Consider the following 13,363-nt stretch of genomic DNA (forward strand, 5'->3'; position numbering starts at 1 on the left):
ATAGGGGAGGGACGGTGGGGGGTGGGGAGCTGGGGGGGATAGCAGGGGGAGAAATGCCACATGTAGGTGATGGGGAGGAAGGCAGCAAATCACACTGCCATGTGTGTTCCTATGCAACAATTTTGCATGTTCTTCACATGTACCCCAAAACCTAAAATATAATAAAATAAATAAATGGGAAAAAAAAAATGATAGAATTGAATTGCTGGGTAGAACTTTGGTGATTACATAAGCTACACCTAACGGAGTGCCCTAGATCCTTGTACATACCATGAGATTCAATGAATGTCTGTAGAATGAATGAGTCTTCTAGAGGAGTAAATCAAAACCTTGAAGGTAATTTGACAAGGTACATAATGGAAGCAGAATCAAGATAATGTTCAAGACAGGAGAACTCAAACGTAGAATTCTCTCCATGCTGTATTCTATTGATACAGGCCCTGTTATCTCTGACTGTAGAAAGACATAGCCACAGGTCTAAACACCTGAGCCGATTTCTTTTCACTTAGTTTTTAGATTGAATGCTAATGAGTTCCAGACTCTAGTAAAAGGATCCCTTTTAGTTATCATGCAAAGTTGACACCTGTGGAGATAAAGCTAAGATCAGTATTTCAGGTAAATGAAAGGTTCAGTGTGACAATAAGATTCCCATAAACGCCTTGATTCTCAGCATCTTGGAAGGAGCAGTGCCTAGGGCAAGCGCCAGGATCTTCCCATGGGAAGAGAACCGTAAGTGGAAGTTAACTTCTCTAGTGAACAGTATCTGCCTGCCCTGTTTGACCGTGCTCTATGTTCACACTATTTGGTTCAGAACTATTTTTTTTTTAATTTGGATACAAATATGTCAAACAGGAATTATACATATATTTTATTTTAGAAAATGATGTAATTAAAAATATGTTAAAGTTCATTTCTCCACAATGACATTTTCCACAATTAGTGCAATTTTCTGTGCTCAGCCAAGGAGAGGTCGTGTGACAAGCTGTTTCACTTTCAGCCAACAAGTGTTAGTGCACAAGATTGACAGTGCCCTCAGCCAGTGAGCACCCACTGCACTGTTCACGGTTCAGGGCGCTTTGCAGCCCATGGGACTATGCCTTTGGAGGTTCTCTTTATGCCACTTTGATATCACGTCTTAACCCATAAAAATTTCCAAGTAATAGTACTGGATCTGCCACAAATAATTTTTAATCATATTTTTTGGATATTAATAAGTACTTAGAACTGATTAACAAAGCATATGAAAATGTATGAAGTATAAGTATGGCAGCACTTAGCGTGAAATTTGTACCCTTAAATAATCGATTTGAAACAATGTGCTGAGAAGGAGTTAAGCATGAAACGTAAGAAGTTAGAAAAGAACAAAACTAACACAAGGAAAGTGGAAAGCAGAAAGAACATTTATAGTAAGAACAGATATTAAATATAATAGATTAAAAAAAGAGGGAGAAGCCAAAAATTTGTTCAAACCTCTGGAAAGCTTGATCTTGAAAAAAAGAAATTACAAAATAAACAATATTAAAAATGAGCAGAGGAATTTAATCACAGATTCAACAAAGATGAAAAACAGAACTTTATGAGCAATGGAATGTGTTACCTAGCAAAACTGAAGATTTACAGGTCATACGGCTAGCAAAGCCATTGCAGTACAAACTCCAGAAAAGCATGCTAACGTACCCTATCCAGACAGACTCAGAATTCAGCCTGCCAGGATGAAGAAAAAACCTCCATGGCTCTGTGGCAAACCCTGGTCTCTACCTGGTGACAGCACCTTTGAATTGGAGTTGATATGTCAGCAGAAAGGGAACTGGCCAGACTTCTGGGACAATAGTGTCCTACCTACGCATATCATAGATGAAAGCTAACTTGGTTTCCCAGGAGCTTACAAACACCAGGAGGAGAGGAGTCTGTTGTGTACTGTGAGGAATTCTCACGACTGCTTCCTCCTGGGCCCTCTCCCTCATCATGCCAGCAAGCCCCAAGACGTAAGACAAGGCAGCAGCACTCACCCGTGGCGAGTGATTCGGGCTGAAGAACCTTTTAAGTGCACTTCCTACTGTTGAATTTTTATTACAAGGATTTAGCTACAGGTACACTTTTGTAGGTGACCACAAAAATCTACTTTACTGAGTAGGAAATCACTGTTTAGCTATATTTTGAGGAAGCAGCCAGGATATGTGTGTAATTATCCTGGGGCCATTCTATGAGTAAACTTTTGAACCGTATCTTCTCTCTTTTGGAATGAGACTAAATGCTGTTTTTCATTGCTTTAAAGTTCTTCTGGCAGTCATCATTTCACATTGTGAAACAGCGTTCAAAATACATCATAATTCTTATGTTGTAGAAATTCTATGAAAAGTAGCATATTCTCCTCTTGTATATGATGAGATTGAAAAATCCAAATGTTCTAGAAATTCCTGCCAGAAACAACATCTTTTTTCCTAATAGCTCACAAATGTTTTTTTCTCCACAATACGCATTTTAACCACCTAACTATAAAGGCCTCGATATCAGCAAGCTCTTGAATTTAACCCCTAACGGATTATTGTAGCCATTGGCGATTTATAGACTTTATTTCCTTGTATTTTATGCTAGGTTGATAAATATTTATTTACTTTCTAATCTTAAAATCACCTAGAGATAAATATAAGTTGCAGTTTTTTGGCTTTTGTTTTTATTTAAAATGTTGCTATTCTTAACTCATTTTTTTCTTTGTACTTTATGTTTAATAAACAGTTTAATTGTTTGGGGTATAAATGGCAAATTCAATTCTGTAGCTTGGCACAGAATAACCAGAGATCATATAAAATTCTGACAAGTAAGATCATAAAGTTTAAAAATGATCCTTAAGATAAGACCTTTTTTCTGAAAAGTAGCCTAAGAGAAATGATTTTCATAGTTTGAAATCTTAAAGCATCACCAGCAAATACATGAAGTGTGACATATTCACCATATGTGTACATTTTCAGAATTTGGCTTGTTAGCCAGGAAGGTCTCCTAAATAAAAGTGGTTTTCAGGCAAACACCAAATGAAATTTTGAGGGGAATGTTATAGATAGAATTGAAGCATCAAATGAGTGATTCAACTGGTGACTTTGAAAGTCACTTTTCATCACTGAAAATCTCTAGATTTCTTATAAGAATGGTGGAAATTAACTTGAGGACCTGTTAACCTAGCTTGTCCTGTAACTTTTGTTTATACAAATGCATTTTTTCAGATACCCTATTAAAATATCATCGTAAAGTTATTGACTATTACACCATACAAAAAGAGTATGGGTTTAATTTGTCCCCAGCACGGCACATAGTGGACAATCTCTTATATGGACAGGTAAAATGAACTGTCCTGTTCTGAGGTAGCGAGCAAGAGGCACCATGTGACACACCCTGACTGCCTGGATCATCCAGAATGCCCTGGCAAGTTCACTTCCATTTAGTAAAGTGAGATAATTTGGCAATTCACGCAAGAGACTGAGAAGCAGGCCTGAACCCCTGCCTCTGATCCTGCAGGTGTGGTAAGTCTTTCATGCCTTTCTGTGTCTCCAGTGCTTCTTCATGGGCACCTTATTTTTAAATCTACCTCATAATCACTATGTGACTAGTGTATGTTTAAAAATAAACTATAATGTCTAGGGGAGGAGTCAATTCTCCCTTATGGGAAAAAATTCATCGTTTCGTTTCCTAAATTTAACTGAACTTCATGTTTCACTGCTGGGGAATCACTGAGTTACAGCACGAAGTAATTGACTTCAGGATAAAAGATTTCAAACTTTAAAAAACAATTAATGTGTTTCTCCTTTCACCTGCAGGTCTACCCACGGATAGCGCCGGCATTTTGGCACTACCGGCGGGTAGAAGTGAGTAGCGGGTACTTGAATTCTCCCACCTGTGCTCCTTGCAGTCTGCTGGTGTGGTCTGATCCGATGTGCCCATTTTACTCAAGGTGCAGCTGGCATTCTGTGTAAACACGTGCTCACACCACCACCGTTTCTTAGGGTTGGGTCAGGAATCTAAATCACCAAAAATACAAGCGCAGTTTATATAAGATTAATCATCTTTCTTAATAAATTTCCAAATAGGACCATATCATATGCATCATAATGATAAGTAAATGCCAAATTATGGAAAACCATGCTTACACTTCTTTGTGATCAGTACTTTTTCTATTCAGAGCAAAATTCCTCAGTTAAACTTTGGAATGTTTCTAGGGAAACGGAGAATAATTCTATTTCTTTTTTTTCTCCTTTTTCTGTCCCCCCAGGAACATGAGCAGCTGACCTACTCTTCCACAAGGTCCAAGGCCCCCAGTGTCATCATCACAGGTCTTAAGCCAGCCACCAAGTACGTATTTCACATCCGCCTGAGAACCGCGACAGGATACAGTGGCTACAGTCAGAAATTTGAATATGAAACAGGAGATGAAAGTAAGTTTCATACAAGGATATCACGTAAGATGTGAATTTAGTATCCTTCTAATTTGACCTGATATTTTAAAACCACGTGTCCCAAGTTTTTAATAGCTTTTTCAGATGAGATTTTGTTCATGTCAATACTCATACAGTCATTTCAGTTAATGTTTTGGTACTCGCATTAAATGCTTTCGTGAAATGCCTTACTCTACCACAATGGTAATGTGGCCAAATGTGGCCCTTTAGGCTATTACACAGAGTCTCTGTGGCTGGAATTAGCCTAATTGTTCATGAGTCCTGGCGTCATCATATGATTTGAATGAAAACTTGGAAGAGAATAAAACCGTGAACAAATGATTTTACAATTAGTTTAAAATGATGAAGCTTTGGCCTGTTATGTCAGGTCAATAAAAACAGTGGTCAGGAGATGAACACTACTGACATATGCATTGTAAGTTTAAATACAGATGCATGGGCTTAATCAGAAACCCACATTAATTCCAGAGCCTCAACATGCTGAAAACCGAAATGGGAGATGAAGAGAGTGATGTTTCAATGTCACCTAACATCAGCTTTGAGTTCTTTTATTCATTCTAAATCCAGCTTTACCACTGAACTCTTTTTGGCCTTAGAAATCCATCTTACGGCCAGGCACGGTGGCTCACGCCTATAACCCCAGCACTTTCGGAGGCTGAGGTGGGCGGATCACAACGTCAAGAGATCGAGACCATCCTGGCCAACATGGTGAAACCCCCGTCTCTACTAAAAAATACAAAAATTAGCTGTGGTGGTGCACACCTGTAGTCCCAGCTGCTCAGAAGGCAGAGGCAGGAGAATCGCTTGAACCTGGGAGACGGGGGTTGCAGTGAGCCGAGTGCACCACTGCACTCCAGCCTGGCGCCTGGCGACAGAGAAAGACTCTTTCTCAAAAAAAAAAAAAAAAAAAAAAAAAAAAAAAAAAAAAAAAAAAGAAAAGAAAAAGAAAGAAATCCATCTTACTGCTCTCTTTGTAAGAAAAGAAGGGATTGCTTTTGCCATACATCTTTATGAAAAAGTGTCCAAATATATAATAAAAATGTTTCCCTCATTGTTAAAATACTGTATTAGTATAATAATTCATTAAAAGTAAATTTATTATAGTAATTCCTTATGGATAATAATAATAGCTAGCATTTATTGAGGCCCTAAAAAAGTGCTTGAAATGATACGAAATATTTTACATGGAATTGTTCCATTCAAACCTTTCAACATCCAATGAGACAAGTATTTTTTTGTTATTTAACCTATAAAAAAATAGACTCCTAAAGGAGTTTAACAAATTTACCCGATTTTAAGTAGCTGGTAAGAAGCTAAGCTAAAATTTGAAATGGAAGAGTGTTTTATTCAAAGGCCTATGCTGTTAGCTATTCCACCCTCCTACTAAATCTTATCATTGTATTATTATGAAGTGTTTTTTCTAAGACCATGAAATAGGCCGTAGTTTCTCAGTTTTTCACTCCCTTAAAAAGAAGCTACTTGGGTTTCAGATTCTATGACAGAAGGAATATTTTGCTGTTGTTTTTCTGAATATTTTAGGAATATTTTGCTGTTGTTCTGATGAACAGTATTCACACATAAGATCTTCTTTGTTACAATTATATCTAACTAAAAAGGGGGAAGTGCTAATGTATTTAATAAGAAGGAACCCAGCTTAGGGAGAATGAGTAAACTAATTAATAAAAAGAATAGTTGTGACCTGAGTGTTTATATCAGTAACAGCATTTCAAATCCTGCTGGAGACTATGGACTTTTTAAACCAGAGAGTAAATTATTGGGAAGAGTATAATGATCACAAAACATAGATCCACAATAAGAGCCATATAAAAATATCAAAAGATTTGTCCCTGTTTTGTTTTTTTTCTCTGTTTTTTTCCCTGCCCACTTGTCAAACCTTAGTCCAGCTATAAAGCTAAGGATACAGTCCAAGGAAAGTTTGGTACAAGACAGTCGAATCATTGTCTTATGTAGGCTGCGTTTCTTTGCACAGCCTGGAAAAGTTAATAGCCTTTGCAATTATCTTGCTTTTTGTCACAGATTTAAAAAATTCACCTAACTTTTAAAGGACGATACTGTTGAGTATTGCATTTTTAAGTTAGAAATGCACTCTCAGATAAATGCGTAGAGCTAAATCTAAATAAGTCATTTGTGTTCATTTGGGGCTTCTAAAGAAGGTCATCTAGTGTAATACTAAAAAAAAAAATCTGATTTAAATATTAACAGTTTGATTTGGTTTAACTTTAGATTTCGACTCACTGTACTTTCAGGACAGTTTCTTCAGATGTTATGTAGAAGAAAAGGTCCTTCCTTAGCAGAAAGGCCTCATACTCACAAGTTACTCAGTATAATTCACTCATTTAACCAACATGTATAGGACATGTAATTTGTGCCATATTCTTATCAGGCTCTGGAGATAAAAAATAAGAGCTAACAGCCTTCGCCTTCAAACAAGTTTCAGTCTATATTTGTGGGAGGAAAATAAAAATTTAAATAAAAAATACAAGATGAGTGACATGTACTATCATAAAGATACACAAAAGGTTTGGTGACAGCATAGTAAAGACTATTTCAGCACAGATGGGTGGTGAAAGGCTTCTGGACGGTGAGAGGCTGGAGCTCTTTCTCGAAAGAAGAGTAGTCATGGAACAGCGAAAGCACAGCGGCCTCTGACAACGTAGGATATTTAAAGAACAAATAATTTGGTGCGGCTGCGGTGAGGAGATACAAATGATAACATGGTGCTGGATGAAGGTAGAGGGTTACACGGGCCCAACCAAGAGCGCTTTTTAGCCGTATTAAGAGTGTCTGCATGTATCCAGAAAATATTCAGGATCCATTGATGAATTTGAATCCTGGATTAATATGAGTAGGAATATGTGCAAGATTCTATGCTGAGCAATTTACACATACTAACTCATTTACTTCTGACAAGATTACGCTTCATTTTAGAAACTTAAACAGCTTTACCAGAATCGGATACCTAGTGAGTGGTGGTACAAGGTTAGAACCCTAGAACTATCTGACAGTGGCAGCAGAAGAGGGTGGAAACTGTTCTGAATTACTGATTCATGAATGCTGTGAAAATGACTTTGATTAAAACCTTGAAGATATAAAATGTCTGAGAAGAACCTGAAAATAATGTATGTGTCTAAACTTGATGTTTGAGAACACGGAAGAGCTCCTAAGTCAATTTACAGTCTAAGGGAAAATCCTTTAAAGGATCGTTTAAAAAAAAAAAAAAAAAAGAAACTGGTTAGCTTTAAATAGCATTTCCAAAGCCTGCTGTTTATACCCTGGAGAGAATTTCAATGAATAATGCTATAGTAGCATATGGGTAGGTTTCCCATAAATTCAAGAATGTGATGATGTGAATCCTAATTGATGGTATCCATCTTTTTCTCTTCATATCCTCCTGGCTCTTGTTTAAATTTTTATAGCTTTTGTTTCTCAAGTAGTGCCTGAATTATTGTAATGTCAGCTTTATTATTAAGTTCTCCCTTGTGTATCCCACTTAATTAACTAACTTTATAATACATTCATGGGGATGAGGTATGGGTTGGAAAGAAGTGATCTCATTTGATGGTCTGGTTCAAATTTTTGAAAGTGGGCAAAATTAAGCAGTTTATTAATTCAGTTCTTTTTAGCCATACTGTTTTACTTTATTCAACTTTGACTTTGCTAGTGACCAAGACAATAATATAATTATGAAGTAATTCCTTTTGAAAATCATAATGTTCTTAACTGACTCCTTGTGCTACAAACATAGTGGCATCTGAAGAAAAATTATGGCAACCCTCTTGCACGTCGACACCCGTGCTTGGGTTCTTTTTCAGTATCAACATGTGCTAGTGGAGACTCCCTCACTTGCTGACAAATGCTAACATTACTAATTATCACTGTTAGCATCATAAAATGACTCTACTTGAACCAGAGCTATTGGCTTCCCCTCTCCCTAAATGTATAAAACAAACTTATTGCATATGTATATGGAGATAGAAATATAGATGGATTGGTAGATGGCTCAAATTGCCTGATAGATATTCACTCATATATGGTCAGAAAAGTGTTTCCCTGCATGGAAACATCAAAATGCATTTTGATACTTGTATTTTATGTATCCTCTGATTTCTCACTGGGCAAAATGTACAGTTAAATATTATGTCCACTAACAGGATTTATTGAGTGCCTACTGTGTGCTGGCCTTATTAGTTTACTGTACTTGATCCCCCCCCACCTTTTTAGAATAGATTTATCAAAACTACAATAAAATTACAGTATCAGTAGTAAGAAAGTAAGAATATAAAAATACGTCATGTGGATATTCTAGGGAGATAAATGGAAATTAGGTATTAGAAGCTAGTAAGAATTTTCTCAATAGTAAAATAAAATCCATATTATACCCCAAAGCATTAACCATAAAACAAACACACACACACACACACACACACACACACACACACACACACACAGGTCAAGTGCAGTTCTTTTTGGCTAATATGGCTGTAATAGGAAATTTTAACTGCTTCAAATTTCTTATTATTTCTGAGCTTATTTTCTGGGCCTTTTAATGGAGAAAAAGATGAGAATCAAAATACAGAATTGTTGACATCACCAGTAATATTATCCATACCTTATAAACTGCTTGAAAAAAACATATTTGAGACATTTTAACAATAATCTGGGTAAATTATACTTACATATTTAAAAAGTAATAAAATAAAGGAAATCAAGCTTTTTTTAATTAAAACACCACCAAGATTTATGTAACATTAAATTCAATTTTATAGTAACAGAAAGTAATTTTACATGTGCAATTTTAAAACCAAAATAAAATATATTCTAATAGATTGTAGCCAGCTTGAACCTTCTGCTTAAATGCTGAAAAATAGCTTATGAGCTATCAAAAGGGAGCAGAATCCATAGCTTAAAACCAATTTTTGAAAGAAAATCATTATTTTACATGAAATAATTGGCAATTTACCTCTTCCATTGCCTTAATAATTATCTAAATGACCCATGAGAATTAATACATTGCCAACATATAAGCAATGCATTCCTTTGTCCTGAAAAGATTAATTACAGCTTACATTTTAACAACATGTAAATTGAAGTTTTCACCTGTAGGCTGCATAAATCAGTTTTGTAGCCCAAAAGCCACATCTGTCAACATTTTAAAATGTATTATTTACCAAAAGTAGTAATGATGGACTAAATTTATAGCACATAAAATAATCAGAAAATCATTATAATCAACATCAACAAACCAAACAATAAATTACTGAATTACAGTGAGTACTTCAAAATAAAATCTTATGTCATGCCTTATACGTTTTTTCAGAAGTGGTACGTAGGTACAAATGAATAAATTTAATCACTTAGTTATTTTGAAAACATCCATAAGATTTAGCTGTTTTAATGTGGTTTGATATTTAAGAAATGTGATTCATTTTAACAATTTATAGGTAGGAAATTATCCTAAAAATAAGATGCAAGATTATGTTTCAGTTCCTTCCTCGCTAATACATTCTTTATGTCCCCATTTGATTAATTTTTCTAAATTCCATTTGCAAACTTAAATATTCTAAATTGTTGTATATTTTGTATTGTTTTATTCAATGTGAATTTCTCAGCAAGATATTAGGTCCCCCTCCAAATGTAATCCAAATAGACATCATTTCTATCAATTTCTCCAAGTTAACATATTCTCTGGAAAAATTAGATTATTTGGATGCTTCATGCACAAAATAATCTGTATCTTCATCATACCTGATTCTTCTATAACTCCAGCTGGAATATTCCACAAATGGTCACAGTACAAATGGTCACTCTAGCTTACCTTCTACCCTGCCAGTGAGAAATCATCACTCCTTCCATGGATTTTCGAAATATTTTATTGTTCAAAGGGCATAATTCTTTACTAAGTTGTAAATTATTTGAGATAAAGAACTATAGTCTGTATATCTGTGTGTCTCAGAAAATGTCTTACACATAGTTAGGTTCCAATATCCATATAATCACATAAACAAAGAAAATATAATTTACAAAAAGTTAAAATACTAAGGAAAAGTATGTTGCCTACCAGTTCAAAACGAAAGAATTGGATAATTTTATTTGCCATAGATAAGCAATATTGCTTGCATTGTTTTGGGTAACAAGCCATAACTGTCTTGAGTCATGTAAAAACATATGCAAGTCTAATTACAAATTAATTGTATATTCTAAATTTGGGGGGTATTTTAGGTAGGGTAAAATGACGATTTTGTTGTTAACACATTTCCTTCTTTAAACTCCTTTTTAAAAACCCCCATTATGTTGGATCCAGTCTGTTGGTTGAAGCACAATCTGTACTGCTTCAATTACTTAGGATGAAATTAGCTACATCATTATTAACATCAGCCAGAAATTTTGGAATGATTATTAATGGTGGCGCATGAAGCAGAAAGAGGACCAGCTGACCCTGGCGGAGTAATAAAAAAGTTAATTAATCAAGCAGGAGGCAGATTTTGTATTTATGAGTCTACCCAGAGGAGGACAAATTCCAGTATAGAAGACTTTAATTTAAAATAATCTCCAATCGATAGCACACTTTCAATGCTGGCAGCCATAGCCATCTAAATGCAAACACCAGTGGGAAAGAGGAATTTTCTAGCAGTTAGCTTGTCTGAATATAAAGTAGCCTGTCCTATAAGGTAACGAAGGCACCTCATAATAAGAATTTGTGCCAAAGCTAATTGGGACCCTGTTTAGCATGTCATAAAAGAAATCCCTGCTTTGTTTAGGAGATTGTTGATACAAGTTTAACGTAAGTTTGTACACTGAGATTTCATAACAACATATTTGTGAGTTCTAATTATGTTCCAAGCACTTTTTAAAAATCCTTTCTGGTTACTAAAACACGTATAGCCTTTGCAGGAGATGCCATTATGCCAATTTTACAGATCAGGAAAGTGAAGCATAATGAACTACAGTAACTTAACAGTACCCACAGGTGGCAAGCATTGGAATGGGGTTATTATGGCATTAGGCCCTTTTCATACTAATGCTTAGAACCAAAATTAAGTTCCCTTTCTACCTATTCAGTACTTTTACTTTTCTTATTCACCTTAGTCATTACTTATAATTTTCTACATGATTATATTTTATTATTACCTTCAATTCTTCACCATCCCTTAATTACTTATATTTTGCCTTAACATAATGTGTCTTTGAATCAAAGCAGATTTTCAGAAGACTGTTTATAAATCTCAATGCATCAAGTTCACAGAGCTGTGCAGTGTTTTAATGCATATTTCTGGATTAATGTACACATGGTAGACCCAGTGTAACACTCCAAAGAGGCAAAATAATGCAGTTAGTATGATTTACTTAAACATGCAGGGTCTTGACGAATAGTAACTATTTGCACAGAATATGGAAGTCTCACTTTAAGAGAGACTGCATTGACAAAAAAAGAAAAGATATTTTATTTCAATTATGCCTAGATCAAATAAGGATTTTAAATGATGAGAACCAGGCTTATGTACCATAAGACAGATTGAAGGCCTTAATATGAAAAATATTAAAGATCGTAACTTTGCTAAATGGCCTGGAAAGAGAATCATTAACAGGTACTTAGATATTGTAAAATGTGCGTATCAAAGTGCAGTGTTACAATGTGGCTCATATTTAAAGGAAAAGTAACAAATAACAGCAGATCTATTTCTTAATACAGGAGGTGAGCTTATTTTTAAGGCAGTAACGATAGCAACTTATATAAAATATTATTCCGTTGGTATAGAAACAATTATCCCTTGACTGGAAGTTTGTACAAGATCAGGGAACATTTGTTTCTTTTTTAAAAAAGATTCTCATTTGCATATGCTGTGTGAATCTGTTCTCTTAGCAAATTTCCAGTAGGCAACACAGTATCACTAACTATAGTCACCATCCTGTACATTCAATTCTTAGAACTTATTCATCTTATCACTGAAGACTTGTACTCTTTGACTAATATTTCCCCATTTTTTTCTCATTTGTCTACCTCTTAGAGTACTTTGCATGCACCTGGCAAATAGAAGGCATTCAATGAATATCATATGAATTAATATTATCCAAAAAACGCACAATACTCAGTATTATAAATAATGTTGCTTCAAACACATGACATGTATTTTATTATTCTAACTATATATTTTTAGTATTTTATTTTTGTTTATTTTTTACATGTATTAATAAAAAGCAGCCTTCTGAATGCTAAGAAAACAAAGGAGATAATATGTGGTCTCTGTCTTCAGCAAGCTTATCACTAAAGCACACTAGAGATAATGTAACTGGGGCGGGGACTGCATACTCAGCTCCCTCCCCATTCCAATGAAGTCCTTGGCCCCTTACCCCAAAGAATAGGGAAAGGGGTCCCAGCCAGTGAGAAAATATCTTGGACCCAAAGAGTTTTGCAGAGAGCAATTTATTAAGCAGAGAAAAAGAGAGAGAAGGAGAGACAGCTCCCAAGCTGCCATGGGAGGGGATCCAAAGAAGGAATCCCTATAGGTAAGGAGTAGCCGGATTTTAACCCTTTAGTTACTCCCTCCCCATTCATGTTCTCATCCAATGAGAGGAGTTCTTTCAAACTTCCTCTGGAGTGACTGATCTTTGACCTTGATACTGGATTGGCTAGTTGGTTCACGACAGAGCCCCCTCCTCCCAGAGCATTCCGAGGGCTTTTTGAACAAAGAAGCCGCCCAGGAGATCTCTACCTAGCCAGCTTGAAAAAGTCAGACAAAGAACTTTATGTTCCAGATGGGGGCGTGTATGGAGGCCTGGCACTGGGAAACTCCTGCCTTTGAAACCACACCCCTCGTGGATTCGGGAAGAGAAATCTTTTTCCTTGACACAGACCCTCAATAACAGAGTTCCTGATTTATGTCATTCCCAAAGTCTGA

At 35.7% G+C, this 13,363-nt stretch overlaps 1 protein-coding gene across 4 annotated transcripts in view; it reads left to right on the forward strand.

The window, feature by feature from the left end:
- Nucleotides 1–13,363, forward strand: part of EPHA6 (EPH receptor A6) — a 980,105-nt gene that overhangs the window by 668,422 nt on the left and 298,320 nt on the right. For all 4 annotated transcript variants that reach the window (XM_017546189.2, XM_037744876.1, XM_017546191.2 and 1 more), the window contains one exon: nt 4,262–4,424. In XM_017546189.2, coding sequence (XP_017401678.1) covers nt 4,262–4,424 — 163 coding nt within the window. The remainder of the gene's footprint in view (nt 1–4,261; nt 4,425–13,363) is intronic.

Source organism: Cebus imitator, unplaced genomic scaffold (genome assembly GCF_001604975.1).
Source record: "Cebus imitator isolate Cc_AM_T3 unplaced genomic scaffold, Cebus_imitator-1.0 Scaffold188, whole genome shotgun sequence".
NCBI lineage: Eukaryota > Metazoa > Chordata > Mammalia > Primates > Cebidae > Cebus > Cebus imitator.